General features: G+C 41.0%; 1 protein-coding gene across 8 annotated transcripts in view; it reads left to right on the top strand.

The window, feature by feature from the left end:
• KCNQ5 (potassium voltage-gated channel subfamily Q member 5) overlaps window positions 1-17,305 on the top strand; it is a 504,676-nt gene that overhangs the window by 407,000 nt on the left and 80,371 nt on the right. For all 8 annotated transcript variants that reach the window (XM_003480275.5, XM_003480277.5, XM_003480276.5 and 5 more), the window contains 2 exons: window positions 6,633-6,743; window positions 10,919-11,014. In XM_003480275.5, the coding sequence (XP_003480323.1) occupies window positions 6,633-6,743; window positions 10,919-11,014 (207 nt within the window). The remainder of the gene's footprint in view (window positions 1-6,632; window positions 6,744-10,918; window positions 11,015-17,305) is intronic.

A 17,305-nucleotide genomic window follows, 5' to 3' on the forward strand; every position in this document is an offset into this window, starting at 1 on the left:
AGTCAGGAGACCAGGGTTCATGCCCCGTCATTGTGATTTAGTGGAGGTGTGATATTAAGCAATGATTTAATATCTCTGTAAAACTGAGAAAATATTACACAAACACGAAGTAGCTGTGTGTATTAAGTGAGATTAGGACCTGTATAGCTACTTTATTAAGCACCAGACAGACGTTCATCACTACTGTTGTTACATATTTGACTATAAGCCTGGAAGAACAGTATCGAATGCTAATACCCTAAGCTACCTGCCACAACAGAACCCAAATTTTTTTTTTTTTTTGTCTTTTTGCTATTTCTTTGGGCCGCTCCCGCGGCATATGGAGGTTCGCAGGCTAGGGGTCGAATCAGAGCTGTAGCCCCCGGCCTACACCAGAGCCACAGCAACGTGGGATCCGAGCCGCGTCTGCAACCTACACCACAGCTCACGGCAACGCCGGATCGTTAACCCACTGAGCAAGGGCAGGGACTGAACCCTCAACCTCATGGTTCCTAGTTGGATTCGTTAACCACTGCGCCATGATGGGAACTCCAGAGAACCCAAATTTTAAGATGCTACTACTTCAGGAGTTTCTGATGTTTGAAAATCAAAATCTTTCTGACCTGCTAGTTCAAGGTGACCAAATTTCAAAATGAACTTCACAGATTTTGTGACTTCCACTTGCTGAGACATTCAGAAAGTGGCCCAAAGAGAAGAGAAGGAAAGAAAAGAGACTAGAAAAAAGAAAAAAAGAACACAGAAGAGAGGCGGGAGGAGACTGTCAATCAACTGTCAATATGAATCTTCCTCACTTAAAGGACCTCCTTAGGAACCATTATGCCCTTTTGGCAGGAATGTAAATTGGTGCGGCCACTAAGGAAAAACTTCAAAAATATTAAGGATTTAATAAAGATGCCTCAAAAATATTAAAAATAGAACTACCACATAGTCTGACAATTCTACTCCTAAGTATTTACCCAAAGAAAACAAAAACACTAACTGGAAAAGTTACAGGCACCCCATGTTCATTGCAGCATTATTTACAATAGCCAAGACATGGAAGCAACCCCAAGTGCCCATCAATAGATGAACAGATAAAGAGGATGTGGAATATATATATGTATATATATAGCCATAAAAAAAGAATATTAGCCAGGATTATTAGCCATAGAAAAGGATGAAATCTTGCCCTTGTCAGCAACATGGATGGAAAAGAATCTGAAAAAGAATATATATCTGTCATGGCGCAGCAGAAACGAATCCAACTAGGAACCATGAGGTTGCAGATTCGATCCCTGACCTCACTGAGTGGGTTAAGGATCTGATGTTGCTGTGAGCTGTGGTGTAAGTCACAGATTCAACTCAGATCCTGCATTGCTGTGGCTGTGGTATAGGCCGGCAGCTGTAGCTCCAGTTGGACCAGAATATGTATATAAAACAATCACTTTGCTGTAGACTTGAAATTAATACAACATTGTAAGTCAACTATACTTCAATAAAAAAATTTTTTTTCTCTTTATAGGGCCACACCTGTGGCATATGGAAGTTCCCAGGCTAGGGGTTGAATCAGAGCTATAGCTGTTGGCCTACACCACAGCCAAAATAACACAGGATCCAAGCTAAGTCTGTGACCTACACCACAGCTCACAGCAATACCGGGTCCATCATTGAGTGAGGCTAGAGATCGAACCTGCATCCTCGTGGATGCTAGTCAGGTTTGTTACCACTGAGCCACAATGGGAACTCCAATAAAAATAATTTTTTAAAAGTCAGTGAACAGGAATCAATAATAAATAAATAAATACATAAATTTTAAAAACTGAACTACCTAGGAGTTCCCGTCGTGGCTTAGCGAGTCATGAACCCAACTAGTATCCATGAGGATGCGGGTTTGATCTTTGACCTTTCTCAGTGGGTTAATGATCTGGTGTTGCTGTGAGCTGCAGTGTAGGTTGCAGACATGGCTAGTATCTGGTGTTGCTGTGGCTGTGGTGTAGGCAGCTCTGATTCAACCCCTAGTCTGGGAATTTCCATATGCCATGGATTCAGCCCCCAAAAAAAGGAAAAAAGGTAAACTTAACTTTCCAGCAGCTGTTAAGCAACATAACTCTTATAAGTTCTGGAAGTAGTCAAAAATGAAATTCTGCCTAATAGAGTGGATTTCCTCCAGTCATGATTTCCACCAACCCCTGAAGATCACATGTGCAAACTATCAAGCTCCTCTGAAACAGGAAGCTGTTCCAGTAGCTCCCCTGAAGAGCTGATGTCTTTGGGGTTCTGTGTGAGCCTTCCTCTGACTTTAGATCCAAATGAAACTAATCACTGCTGGGTTCAGCCACTGGAAGGTGAATGATTTCTGGAAAACAAAAGCAGGTTCATTGTTGAGCACAAGTGCAGGAGGATAAGCCACGAGGGCTACTCAGTTCCTGTGCGAAGGGACCAGCTTACAGACATGCACAGGGCCTCCCATGTGCTCAGAAAAGAGAAGAAACATCAGTGTAGCTGTGCTATTCCAAGGAGACATGCCAGTACCTCTAGGACAGTTGGACCTGAAAGTTGAGAAAATCAGCGACCTTCATGTAGACCTCATCCAAGGATGATTTTATCCAATGCCTTGAAAAGTGGGCAGCCAGATCCAGTAGATGGGTCAGTGTTCTCCAGGAAGCTCCATTGTGCTCTTTGCAGCCACAAGAAGTGAAAGGATGTGCCCTCCAGACACAAAGCAAAGGAAACATGCACCACCAGCCCTGGCACCCTACTGCCAGATCCTTCTCAAGCCTCACCTGGCCACAGAAGTCTGCTTACACTCTCAGCCAAGCTCTCAATCCTCTAAGAGGGGGCAGCCCTGAATTCAGAATAAGGGCGCAGCACCCTTTACTCAGACTGAGCACATGCTCACTTGGCTTTGTCTCATTCTCCCGCATTTGGAGGCAGCAGTTTAAAACCAAGAAGAACAAGTCAGATGTGGGATTGGAATGGAAAGCAGATGACACAGGCAGTGTTATTGCTGTGACCAAACTATGACCTTTCTCCTTCTGCTTGATTAAGCTCTTTAAGAGAAGCAGAGTAGATTAAAGTCTTCCCCACATACTTGAGATTAGGAACCTGTAATAAAATTGACTTAGGAATGTTTTTTTCTCAAGGAATTCCTTTGCAAATCCCCTACTGATACTGCTGGTGACAACTTGGCTGCTGGGTTCCAGTACCAGTTCCCTCTCTCCCACCTCAGATGAGCCTCCTCTGCCCAGGAAGCCTCTGGTTGGTTTTCCAGCAAATTTCTCTCACACCCTCACTGCCTGAGCCCTTCCCTTGTTCCAAGATTTTCTCCACCCCAGGTGATGCTACCTTGTCCTTCACTGGAATTGAAGGGAACTAACTATCCAGTCCTGCCCTCCACTCACACTGTGTTCATGTCTCCCCCCTACAGTGGAAGACGTGTCCTTCCATGCTGCCAAGGCCAACCCCTCCACTGCACCCTTAACCCTATGGGAACCCTTTACCCTCATAATGCCACCACACCTTCCCCCTTCAGTCTCAGTCTCTCTGAAAATATGCACAGATACATCCTAGAAATCTTCCTCTCAAGTCAGAGATCACTGGGAGTTCTTGAGCTCTACTTCTCTGTTGCCAGTGTTCTTGAAAGGATTCTTTGTTTATTTCCTAAATATTTATTGAGTTCCTCTTACTCTATGGCAAACATTGTGCTGGATATTAAAAAGAAAACAATGAGTAAAGACACAGCCCCTACTTCTAGTAGAGGAAATAAGGACCCCCTCCCCAAAGAAAAGTAGAGCATACTAGCCCTCAGGATAAGTGCTATTATGAAATGAGCAGAGTAGAGAGACCAAAAGCCCTGCCATAGAATGTGGGCAGGGAAGCCTTTCTGAGAATGGGGTGTTTTGGATAAGATCTTAAGGATGAGAAGGAGCCCCAGGAAGAGATGGGGACAGAATGTGCAAAGGCCCTGAGGCAGAGATACCCTGGCCTGCCTGAGGAGCTGAAAGGATACTATGGTTAAAGTCCAGTGTGAGCAAGGGTGAGACCAAGATGACCTTGGAGACGTAGGCAGAGACTAGGTCATGTGGTCCATAGTTAGGAGCTTAGAATTTATTGTGAATTCAGTGAGTGGCCCATTGAAGGGTTTTTAGAGAGGAATAAAGAAATAATACCCCTTGCAGGTGTGTAGGGAAGGAACCTGAGAGAGGCAAAAGCAGAAAGGACAATTAAGAGACATCTGTATACGTATAGCTGATTTACTTTGCTCTAAACCTGAAGCTAATACAAGATTATAAGTCAACTATACCCCAATAAATTTACAGAAACAGCCACAAAGAGACAGTGGCACATGATTTATAAGAGTGAGGACACAACCAGCCTCAGGGTCCATAGACATGAATGGATAAGGAAGTTGTGGTGCATATATGCATACAAAGAGATAATACTCAGCTATAAAAAAGCAAGGAAACCCTGCCATTTGTGACAACATGGATGAACCTTGAAGGCTAAGTGAAATAAATCAGAGAAAGACAAATACTGTATGATCTCACTTATAGGTGAAGTCTTAAAAAAAAAAAAAGTTTAAAAAGAGATCATATTGGAGTTCCCGTCGTGGCGCAATGGTTAACGAATCCGACTAGGAACCATGAGGTTGCGGGTTCGGTCCTTGCCCTTGCTCAGTGGGTTAATGATCCGGCGTTGCCGTGAGCTGTGGTGTAGGTTGCAGACGTGGCTCGGATCCCACGTTGCTGTGGCTCTGGCGTAGGCCGGTGGCTACAGCTCCGATTAGACCCCTAGCCTGGGAACCTCCATATGCCGCAGAAGCGGCCCAAAGAAATAACAAAAAAAAGACAAAAAAAAAAAAAAAAAAAAAAAAAAAAAGAGATCATATTTATGGTTTGCAGAGATGGAGGGTGGTGGGGGGAGGATTTAGAAGAAGGTGGTCAAAAGGTACAGACTCCCAATTATAAGTACCAGGGAGGTTAGTACAACATGGTGATTATAGTTAGCTCTGCTGTGTGGTAGATAGGAAAGTAAGAGTTCTCATCACAAGAAGAACATTCCTATTTTCTTCTTTTTATTATTATATCTATATGAGATGACGGATGTTAACGAAACCTATTGTGGGAATTCCATGGTGGTACAGCAGGTTAAGGATCTGGCATTGTCACTGCTGTGGCTCAGGTTCGATCCCTGGCCTGGGAACATTCACATGTTGTGGGCACAGCCAAAAAAAAAAAAAAGAAAAAAGGATAAAAAATTACATTAAAAAAAAACCCTATTGCAGTCATCATTTCACTGTATATGTAAATCGAACCGTTGTGCTGTACACCTTAAACTTCAGCAGTGATGTGCGTCAAGTCTTTCTTAATAAAACCACCACCCTGTGCCCAATTCCAAAACCCAAATCTATGCCAGCTTCAATCTCTCTCAAGACTCAAGCCTGATCTTAATTCCTTATTCAACATTTCTAGATCCACATCATACTGATATTTTAAAAACCCTTATATGAAAACCACTCTTCATCTTTTCTCCAAAAACTTCTCTTTCTTGTTATCATATTTCTATTTATGGGGCAGTCATCATCCCACTTGGAATGTTCAGGTCCTGCTGACTTAGTCTTCCCCTTCCTCCCAGAGCATCTGTGGGTGTGCTTCTGTTGAGCTTCCTAAGATCTTCTCTTTGCTCTCCACCTCCTTACTGCCCCCAGCCACTGTTCCCATTCTGTCGCATCACCACTCCACTAGATCGACAGGACCTCCTTGGTGCTTTGTTCCAAGGAATGTGAGCAGCCCCTGGAGCAGTGTGACCATGGGAGAGACGGGACCCAAAGATCATTTGTCAAAGATACTTCTTGATCCAGCTTTAGCATCACTAGTTAACCTTCGGACCTACCCTGTTCCAGCCCAACTGATTAGAACCCACCCTGTTTATCTCACTGCTGTGCAGCTACTCACCTGTTTCCTCTCCTTGCATCACTGTCTTCATCATTTCTGCCTCTCAAAATACTACCCCTCCTTCAAAGCCTGAGTATGATGACATCTTCCTCAACAAAGCTTCCTCAACGCCTCCCCCAAACTGGTAATCTTTGAATTCGCACAGCAGATTATTTGTGCTTTCATCATGAAACCTGTCTTGCCCTATTTTGTGTTTAATCATTTGTGTGTGACATAAGTCCCCTCTTATACCATAAATACTTTGGGACAGGAACCATGTACCTCTCATTTTTGTTCCACTACAGATGAAAACACGTACCTCGCACACACCAACCAGGAAATGCCTGCCAGGGTTATAAGTGGACAGCCTTAATTAACATAAATTATTGTTTTGTGTACTGATCCAGTCCTAAATCCATGGTGTTATCATTTCTGCATCACTGATGGTTATCCACTTACTTAAATAACCTTCCTTTGAATATACTTAGAAAAGATGGAAAATTGTGTTATAAGGGAGGAACAAGTTATGTAGGTTATTCCCTTCCTTAAACAAAGAGAAGTTCTGTTATGCGTCATGGAAAATTAAAGCACAGTAATAAAATGTGCCCACAAGACTTGTTGAATAATGATTTAGTGGGAACGTTGCTTTGCCTCCTATTCATGGGTCCTAACTTTCCTCTCAAGTACTTAAGCTGCATGTCCTATTTATTTTGTTTTTAGATAACATTGACAACGATTGGCTATGGAGACAAAACCCCCCTGACTTGGCTGGGAAGGCTGCTCTCTGCAGGCTTTGCACTCCTTGGCATTTCTTTCTTTGCACTTCCTGCAGTGAGTATCTTTGCAAAAATTAAGCACTTTAAATTAGATCTTAGAGGTTTTTTAGCATGAGCTTTCACAAATTGGTATGCCCTGGAACATAGCCATATGGTTTACAAATATAATTTTTCTGATACAATGTTGACTTTTCTACATCTGTCGAGTTGGATAATTTATAAAATATGGCCTTCCCTTGGAGACACTTAATCCGAGAGATTTAAACCTCTCTAGGACCAAATAATAATTCAGATGGCATCACCTCTCAATTGACATGCTGCTAACACATGGGATGTCTGTGCAAAGATTTAAATATACCTTCTTTTAAACTAATGGCTCCAATTTGGGTGTGTAAGTTGTGTGGTACTGAAGAGATGGGTGTACATAAGTGGAATATTTACCTCTTCAGACCTGGGCCGATTAGCAGGAAGATCATCCTGCCTCTACAAGCCAGCTGCATCCAGCCCAGCAAGACACCCGTCTTACTGATGGAACTCTGGACCATTCACAGAGGTTCACCTGTGTGGCTCCGTTAGATTAAAGCTCAGACTCAGTGGTCATTCTTGAAAAGGTTTCCCAATAAAGTGACTACAATTTATATGCAAATTAAGTTAATATGTGTTGGAAATCTGAAAAACTTGCTTCCACAGAACATTCCCTAACAGTGCCAAGCAAAGTAGATTTCACCAAGGATCTTTTTATTGCAGCCTCACATGAGGAGCTGAGTTCTCACTGAGAGAATGAAAGACCAATGTTTCATGTAAACCTTAAAAAAAACAAGGTGGCTGGAGATGCCATCAAGCCTTATACACTCGCTGGCTGGCAGTGCTGTCTAATTGAAATTTAGGAGACCACATCAGCATTTTGCTAAGAAAGTCAGAGGTGGCTTATGGGCCATCCCTGTTTGAGGCTCTTTCCATCCAGAAAACCTAACGACCAAGAAATAGAAGGGAGTTTCCGTTGTGGCTTGTCAGGTTAAGGACCCAACTAGTATCCATGAGGATGCAGGTTCGATTGCTGGCCTCATTCAGTGGGTTAAAGATCCAGCATTGCCATGAGCTGCAGCTTAGGTCTCAGATGCAGCTGGAATCTGGTGTTGCTGTGGCTGTAGTGTAGGCTGGTGGCTGCAGCTCCTATTGGACCCCTAGCCTGGGAACTTATATGTGCCGCAGGTGCAGCCCTAAAAAGACAAAAATAAAAAGTAATTATTTTAATTTTTAAAAATAAAGAGCCTTTCCCCTCTGTCCCTTAAAGCCGAAAGGCTCTCCTGCACATCAAAATCAAATAGGCCACCCTTCCCAAGCTCCACAGGGTGGAGAAGGGGTCTTCTTCCCTGAGGCTGCCGCCTCAATTGGCCAAGAAGCCATCAACGCCCTGGGGGGCAGTCCCTTCTCCACCAGAGGATGCTCCCTTCCCTCCAGTTAAAGGGTGGGTACAGATATGTGCTTTTAATCTGGAGGATAACAAGGGATAAATATTTTAAATATTTACCAAGACAGTTTTCTTTCTATTTGGTGTTTATGTAGCACTTCTCAGCATAATACTAAAACTTAAAACCTAAAAATTTAAGTTACCTGATCTTAGGAAATGAATTCAAACTCGAGTTCTAAGAATTTGTATCTGTTGGCATCGATATTTCAAGGAATAGCATGTAAGTTATATTTATATAGATTTATATAACTTACAGGATACACATATATATAATATAATAGACTTTATGTTAACAGAGTTCTATTTATGTTTCTGAGCCGTGTACTCAGGGAGGTGGGAGGGGATTGGAATGGAGCCATAGTAAGACGATGAGCAGGCCTGGTGTAATAACGGTTGTAATGTACAGTCTGGCTCAAGAGACGTGCAGCAAACATTTGCCATCTACTAGTATATGTTTCCAAGCAATGCCAATGTGATTCTCACCACATTTTAGTTTGTTTGGCAGGTGCTAAGTTTGCGCTATGTTAAGGCCCGTCTTCATTTTCCAAAACAGATTTAACTCTGAACCTCATATTTACATAATGATAGTGATTGCTGTTAATTCAATGTCTACAAAATCTAAATTATGCTTCATATGAGTGGATTATCCACATAGAGGCATCTAATATAAAGAATATACGTATTATGGTGTAAATTCTACTAGTTTATAGTCTCCTACATGTTTAAACCTCATGAAAAATGACATTAAAAGGAAAATAAATAAATCTTTCCTAAATGATCTTAAGAAGCAGAAAAAAATTTTAGGAGTTATGAATGACTAGACTTGATTTGGATTTGGAAATGGATGGCCGTTTTTATACCTATAAATGGAGGCAAATGTTTAAATCTACAAATAAGATCTGACAGACCAGTCTTTCACACAGATCAGTTTGTCCTATCCCAACCTGTATAAGATTAAAAATCTCAGGCAGCAGGAGACTGAGAAAGAGATGGGCCACAGCCTTTCTGGCATCATTTCTAATTTCATGGTACAGTCATTCGTCCTGACTGGTGATAGAATCAGTCATTGCTCACTAGTAGTGATAGTATTATCCTATAGCTGTATTTTAAGCATAAATGTACTATTTATTTTCTGGTTATTGTCACAGAGGTACTCAGAATTGTGGAATCTCAAGATAAGAAGGAAGGTTAAAGGTTATCTAGAGCCCCAAAATATCCTAGCCAAGTTGTCAACAACGGAGACTTAACACTTCCCAAGGGCAAGAGACATCCCCTCACCCTCACCCCAGGCAGCCAGTACTGTCTTTGAGCAACTTCAAAAATATTAAAAAAAAAAAGAAAAATTACAGTTCTTTACCTGTGGCAAATACTGTCTGAGAGCTTAGAAGATATACCCCTCTAACCTAAGAGGTAGACTCCTTAAAGTTTAATAAAAAGCTAATAATTTATAGCTAGCAAGTACAATCCCAGACTTGAAAGCAGAGGAGTGCCATGTCCCACATCAATGAAGTGGAGACATACAGACAAAGCCTGGAGACCGAATTTAGAAAATTCCAAAAGCCAACCTCAACTCAGGACTAAGAGGAAGCATCTTGAGTCCACAAATTTAGACCAAAGCAAACTGAAAAGAGGGGCATTTTGGAAGATTGAGATGATAAGTAGAAGGAAGCAAACCTGCCAAAAAACTAATACAAACTAATATAAACAAAGACAGACCATGCTAATCTTACCAACCCCCAAATCTGTATAGGTAAGCCAGAATCAAAAAGGTGAGGAATGCTCAAAATGTGGGATTAAGACTCAGGAAAATAGAAATGTGCCCAGCAGTAACCCATGCTCTTGTCTTTATTGTAGAGACAGGCAAAATGGAAAACTTTCTATGAATTCAGAATTGAGTGTCTCTTTGTCTTATTGGGACAACTGTCCTTCCCTACTTTTACTTGCCTTTGGAAGGTGTAGATTTATAGCATCACAGAGTGTTAAAGTAGAACAGATTTTAAACCTTCCATTTCATGCATGGAAAGTGTAAAATTTGGTTGTGTCATCAAAGTGCTGGAAAAACTCCCATGTCCACATCAGTGAGACCTTAACAGTCCCAAATTTTAAATCCACCTTGTCTGTCACTGGATAGGACCATTCTATCTAAAGTTAGCATAAAGAAATGCAACAGAGAAGGCCACAGCAAAAAACTTTTTTTTTTTGTCTTTTTAGGGCCACACCTGCAGCATATGGAAGTTCCCAGGCTAGGGGTCTAATCAGAGCTGTAACTGTCAGCCTATGCCACAGCCACAGCAATGAGGGATCTGAGCCACATCTGCAACCTACACGGCAGCCCACGGCAATGCTGGATCCTTAACCCCCTGAGCAATACCAGGGATTGAACCCGAATCCTCATGGATATTGGTCGGGTTCATTACTGCTGAGCCACAGTGGGAACTCCAAAAAACATGTTTTTAAATGGTGATTGTTTTGTTTGGGATTAAGGTGCCTCCTATTATCCCAAATGAATATAGCAATGCTTGGTGATTTCCTAGAGAAGAGAAGTTGTCCCTGTTTCCTGCCCAACAACTTGCCATTGGCTGATGGTATTATAATAGAAGAAATAGCCTTTGTTTTAATAAGTAGTAAGTTTATGGACAGGTTGCATACTATTTATCTTTTCTCAGACTCATTTTAGAGGTTTTTTTTCATATTTGTATTATTTAATGGTGCTTTGGGGGAAAAAGAATTTTAAGACCTATTTTTATATTTTGTTCCAGGGCATTCTTGGCTCAGGTTTTGCATTAAAAGTGCAAGAACAGCACCGCCAGAAACACTTTGAGAAAAGAAGGAACCCGGCTGCCAACCTTATTCAGGTAAATGTCAGTGTACTAGGGAAATGGCAACATCTGGCTCAGCCACTGCTTCTGGGTCGTGTTCCAATCTCTGTGCTCGTTGCTCAGGAGAGCTACTCTTTTGTTCTATTTTTAAAAGTGAAGCTGGAATTTAATGGACAGTCTTGAATTTGGTCAAGTGCTCCCCCCTCCTGAACAGAAAAATAATATCTATTTTCCGTCAATGGTCCTTGCTTTGTTTGGATTAATAACCATGCCAGCAAGACTGGCCAGGGGTTAGCAGTCAAGTTGCACCAGGAATGACCTAACATGTCCTATGAATTACTTGGTGAAACATAATTGATCATTAAATGAAGGAGCGGAACATGGCCTTGTTCCCTGCATTGCAGTTACTTTCTGCAGCCAGATGTACGCCAGTGTTCTGAAGGACAACACATTTGTTTAGAAGGTTGAGGTTTAGTACTTGTGGGATCACTTTTAATACTATCTAGAGCCATAACCTGAAATCCTTATCTTATTTTAAGAGTTGGTGGAATCATAGAATACATAAGTGTTTGAGCATCTGAAATAATAAGCATGTTATTTGAAGCTGACTCATAATGTTTAGGTTGTTTGGCATGTAATCTTCTTTTCAATAACTCAGAATTTGCTTCAGCACTAAAAGGAATGCTTCTCTTTTTTTGCCCTTCATATCTTTGAGGAGTTGAACTACCCTAGAAACAGGTGAAAAATCAGAAATTGTATTTTTCTCTAGATCCATCCTGTGGAGTTCATATTTAATTATAGACAAGATAATTATGTCATCTGAAGTTTCTTCCCTCCCTGCCAGGCAGTGGATGATCCACTTGAAACTTGAAACCGGAGGTCTTTGGGTGACGACCTGAGGTTCATACTATAATGACAAGCACATTGTTTAATCTTACATTGTTGGTTCAAGTGGTTGGGTTGGGGGGGGTTGGTAACCACTACACAACCCCACTTTCAGCCTTTACCTATGGCTGGAATGGGTAGCATCTCCAACAGAAGCAGAGTGAGGGAGAGAAGAGGGAGAAGGGGCTTCAATCACTTCGTGAAGGAGATGGTTTGTATTGATGACTCAGTGAGGATGTTCATTTTTACACCAAGCTGCTCTGTGTCTACTGACAAGCAAACCTTTGGGCATGACTTCTAATACAAACCACTGAGAGTTTCTGTTGTTTAAATTTCCAGGTTTTAAAAGGGGACTAAAGAGAAAGTAAAATTTGTTTTCCTGAAGGAAACAATCCCTGATAGTAAGGGTTTAAGATCTGAGGCCAAATGATGGCGCCATGATGAAAGGGGGCATCACACAAAGTACTCTGAGGCCACAAACAGAGAGCCTTCTGCCGTTTGGCACGTCCGAACTGGTTATGAGGTGTTCCCATACTTCTAAGCATTTTTCTCCTTACTGTTTGTATCTTTGCATCACCCTTTATTTATCTTTTAATTCTGGAGCAGTGTTTCCCAGCCTGTGAATTGCAGAAGTTATTCTATGGGTTCCTTGCATCCATTTCGGCAGCAAGCCCTGAACCAATAATACAGTTTACACACATCCAGGCTGCTTGCCCTCAGGAATATGGAGATGTGGTTGACATAAATAAAGTCCAGATTTATTTAAAATCCTTACTAAAGGAGTTCCTGTCATGGCTCAGTGGTAATGAACCCAGCTAGTATTCATGAGGATGCAGGTTCCATCCCTGGCCTCACCCAGTAGGTTAAGGATCCCACGTTATTGTGAGCTGTAGTGTAGGTAGCAGACATGGCTCAGATCTGGTGTTACTATGGCGTAGGCTGGCGGCTACAGCTCCAATTCAACCCCTACCCTGGGAACTTCCACATGCTACAGATGCAGCCTTAAAGAGAAAAGAAAAAAAAAAAACTTACTAAATTATTTATTAGTTGTCCGTATTGTGTATTTTCTCAATCAACACATATTCAAAGTACAACTGAAACTGACAACACTTATGACTTGAAACTAACCAGATCCCAGATTGGGACTTGAACCCACAGCTTTTAAATTAGAATCACTCACCCGGTGTCTGGACTTAACTGAGATTCAGTTTCCTTGCGCCTCAGCACAGAAGGAATTCAACGGGAGACAAAGTGATAGGCAAGAAATAGATTTATTAAAATAAGACGCTTACAAGTGATACAAGCGGGCAGGCAAGGAGACTCTGACCCAAGGATTAGATGGGCTACATTTTTATAATCCAAGGGGAGTGGGGGTGGGAAAAGACCACCTCTTCCTCTTTTTTCCAGTAGTAGCTCCTCCTTCGTATCCAGTAAGAGGGTATTTGACCCTATCGGGTCTGTCAAGGAGCTTATTCAAATCAGCGGAAGGGTGGTCCTTAAACTCCTGCCCTTGGTCTTAAAGGTAATAAACTGAGGCATATCTCATGTTTTTATTTGCAGTAAGTCTGCTTTTGATGGGTTTTTTTTTTTTTGAGCAATTATTAACTTACAGTGATCTCCCAAAGTTCCCTAGGTTTCCTTCTCTGTCTATGGTCCCTATTGGAACTTCTACAACTACCTGTGTAACTATCCTTCTCCATTCCTATCATGACCACTTCTGTGTAGAGAGCCTTGATAATTCTGGATGTGAAGGGGGACTCTATCCAAAAACATCCTAGATGATCAGCTGTTCTGTTTGACAGTGAGCCCTTTGAGTAATTTCTTGAGCCTATATCCCTCCCGATGATATAGAGCTTAGAGCTGTGCTGCCCAGTATGTTAACAGTAGCTACAGGTGGCTGTTGACATTTAGAAATTCAGTTCCTCAGTGGCACTAGCTGTGTCTCAAGTATTCAGTAGCCATTTGTGGCTATTGGCTATCCTATTGCAGAAGACAGATGTACAGAATGATAGGGGAAGATTTCTTATCTAATGAGTCATTGTTAACTTCTAAACAAAAAAAATTTCCAGTTGAACTTAAAAAAAGATTACTGTGGCAAATCTTTGGACCAGATGCATTTATATGTCAAAGCCAAAGCAAGGCAAGGCCCTCCTCTGAGGTCACCCATAAAGAGTGAAGAGGCTGATTGCACAGTTTTACTTAAAGATTAGGATTTTACTTCATGGAACTGGATGATGTGGCATATATTGTGATCAATAATTGAACTTGTCTCAAGGTCGGTAGTAGTGGAGTGAAGTCATTATTTTTTTAAACTGAAAACTCTTAACTTTTGTTTTATTCTCAACAACAACAAAAAAGAGTACAAAATGAAAGGCTTGAAATGTTCAAGAATACCTTTAAAATCTAATCATAGTTTCATTAATCAAAATAGAATCTACTTATTTAAAAGGTTAATTATTGAAGTTCCAGTTGTGGCTCAGCAGAAATGAATCTGACCAGGAACCCTGAGGTTGCACGTTTGATCCCTGGCCTCACTCAGTGGGTTAAGGATCCGGCATTGCCATGCATGAGCTGTAGTGTAGGTCACAGACATGGCTCAGATCCAGTGTTGCTGTGGCTGTGGTGTAGGCTGGCAGCTGCAGCTCCGACTGGACCCCTAGCCTGGGAACCTCCATATGTCACGGGTGTGGCCCTAAAAAGCAAAAAAAAAAAAAGGTAATTGTTCCCCTAACCAAATGTAATTAATTTATTTATTAGACATAAGAATAATAATAGAATAATTAAGTGTATTAATCTTTTTTTTTTTGCCGTAACCCCTTGCCAGAATTCAGGGCTTTAAGCTTTGATTATGTGTTGTAGCAATTTATTTATTTTTTAAGGATGCTTTTTTTTTTATTTTTTTATTTTTGTCTTTTTAGGGCCGGCCGCATATCGAGGTTCCCAGGCTAGGGGTCTAATCAGAGCTGTGGCCGCTAGCCTACACCACAGCCACAGCAATGCCAGATGGAGCTGCATCTGCGATCTACAGCACAGCTCACAGGAACACTGGATCCTTAACCCACTGAGCAAGGCCAGGGATGGAACCTGCAACCTCATGGTTCATAGTTGGATTCATTTCCACTGCGCCACGACGGGAACAAGGATGCTTTAGATTGAAAAGCAAGCCTCATTTGCCAATCCACCCTTTTTCTTACCCAATAAACCTGCCTTGGTTTGCTGAACACACAAAGCATCAAGACCTTGAGCAATCTCGTTTGTTTTGAGCCAGAGCCACTATCTTTCTAAAGGGCACCAGAGATGCCCAAATTGCTGTGTGGTTTGGTCAGTAAAACAACTAAATTAACCAACATTTCAGGGCTTTAGGGAAAAGTTTGAAACCCCAGCAACTTGCAGCAAATTTAAATATGTCAATATCTTTGCATGATTCATTTCAATTAACTTTTCCTTTCAAGCAGAGCAGTCTGGGAAAAGAAGACAGCTCTCAGTAATGTTTTGAATACCTGCCCAGATGTCACCACCTTTATTAATAATGCCTAAGACTTGTGAAGCGCTTCTTAGTTTGCAGAGCGTTTCTAACACATTATGTCACTTGATCCCCAGGACAAGCCTGGAAAGAGCTAACTCAAATCCCTGGTATCTTGACTCTGAATCCATCACTCCTTTCAAATAGGAGCACTTGCATCTTCATATATACATCGCTGAAGCCTTGGGATTAGCATTTAAAGTTACTTCAAAAGTTTCATGTGAGGGGTTTACTTTTAGAGAGATTGGACCAGTTCAGGGTAGAACCAAGGTGCTTTACTGGAAACAGAAACAGTGGAATTAAGTGAAAGTTTGTGAAATGAATACTGACCGATGGGCTTATTTTCCTGAGGGAAGAATTAGAAGATGCTTCTATAGGGAAATTACTTGCCCCCCCCCACAAAAAAACAAATTATATATTGAAACTTTGGCTTCCACTAGAAAAATAACTGAGCCTTTGCCCAGTTACCCTAAAGTGAGGCTACTAAAATAAACTTGAGCCATTTACACAAAGCTTATATGTCTTTTGTCATGCTTCAGTCGTGAATAAGGACAGATTCAGAAACAAACAAAAAAAAATTGTAGATGTGAAAAACATAACAGGAGGAAAAGGAGAAAACAGAAGAGAAGATAAGATAGTGAGAATCTTTCCAAAAATAGAAGAAAAAGACAGAGGTGGAAAATAAAACATAAGCATAAGAAAATTCCAGGAGATCAGAGTTCCCATCGTGGCTCAGTGGAAACAAATCTGATTGGTATCTATGAGGATACCGGTTCAATCCCTGGCCTCCCTCGGTGGGTTAAGAATCCAGCATTTCCGTGAGCTGTGGTGTAGTTTGCAGATGTGGCTCAGATCCCACGTTGCTGTGGCTGTGGTATAGGCTGACAGTTACAGCTCCTATTCGACCCCTAGCCTGGGAACCTCCATGTGCCATGGGTGCAGCCCTAAAAAGACCAAAAAAAATAAAATAAAATAAATTCTAGGAGATCAAATATTCAACTAACAGACATATCTCAAAAAGAGTTCAGGGAAATTTAGGATGGGATTTTTATCAAAGAAATGTTATAGTCAGGTTCTCCAAAACTGAACGATGAGAGTGGCAGCACTAAAACAACCTAAATGTCCATCAACAGATAATATTCCTTTGTTAATGTTTCACAGTTCTCAGAATATTAGTCTTTTGCCTCCTTGGCAAGATTTATTCCTAAGTATTCTATTTTTTATGCAATTTAAAAATTTTTTTATCAAAGTATAGTCAATTTACAATGTTATGTCAATTTCTGCTAGACAGCAAAGTGACCCAGTCATAACTTGATACAATTTTTAAAGGGTGGTTTGTTTATGTTCCCTTTCTGATATTTCATTGTTAGTGTAAAGAAATACAACCAATTTCTGCATGTTAATCTTATATCCTTACCTTGCTGAATTTTTTATCAGTTCTAGTAGTTTTTGAATGGAGTCCTTAGGGTTTCTATATATAGTATCACGTCATCTGCACATAATGACAGTTTTACCTCTTCCCTACCAATTTGAATACCTTTTGTTTCTTTTTCTTCTCTGACTGCTGTGACTAGGACTTCCAGTACTATGTTAAAGAGAATGGTGAGAGTGGACATACTTGTATCATTGTTCCAGATTTTACTGTGAAGGCTTTCAGCTTTTCGCCATTATTTTATTGGCTGTGGGTTTATCATAAATATCTTTTATTATGTAGAGATACAGTCCCTCTATACCCACTTTAGTAAGGGTTTTTATCATGAATGGGTGTTGAATTTTATCAAATATTTTCTGTAAAAGATATCACAATTCTATAGTTATACCTCATTAAAGCTGAAATCTAAAAGAGAGAGAGAAGCTACTGGATAGAATTACTCCTCCAAATAAGGAGATGAACCAAGAAAGAAAAGAGACGTGGCATC

The sequence above is a fragment of the Sus scrofa genome, chromosome 1, assembly GCF_054392235.1.
Source record: "Sus scrofa isolate SSC_HxYL_T2T_F1_AM1 chromosome 1, Sscrofa_HxYL_maternal_Yorkshire_Landrace_v2.0, whole genome shotgun sequence".
Lineage (NCBI taxonomy): Eukaryota > Metazoa > Chordata > Mammalia > Artiodactyla > Suidae > Sus > Sus scrofa.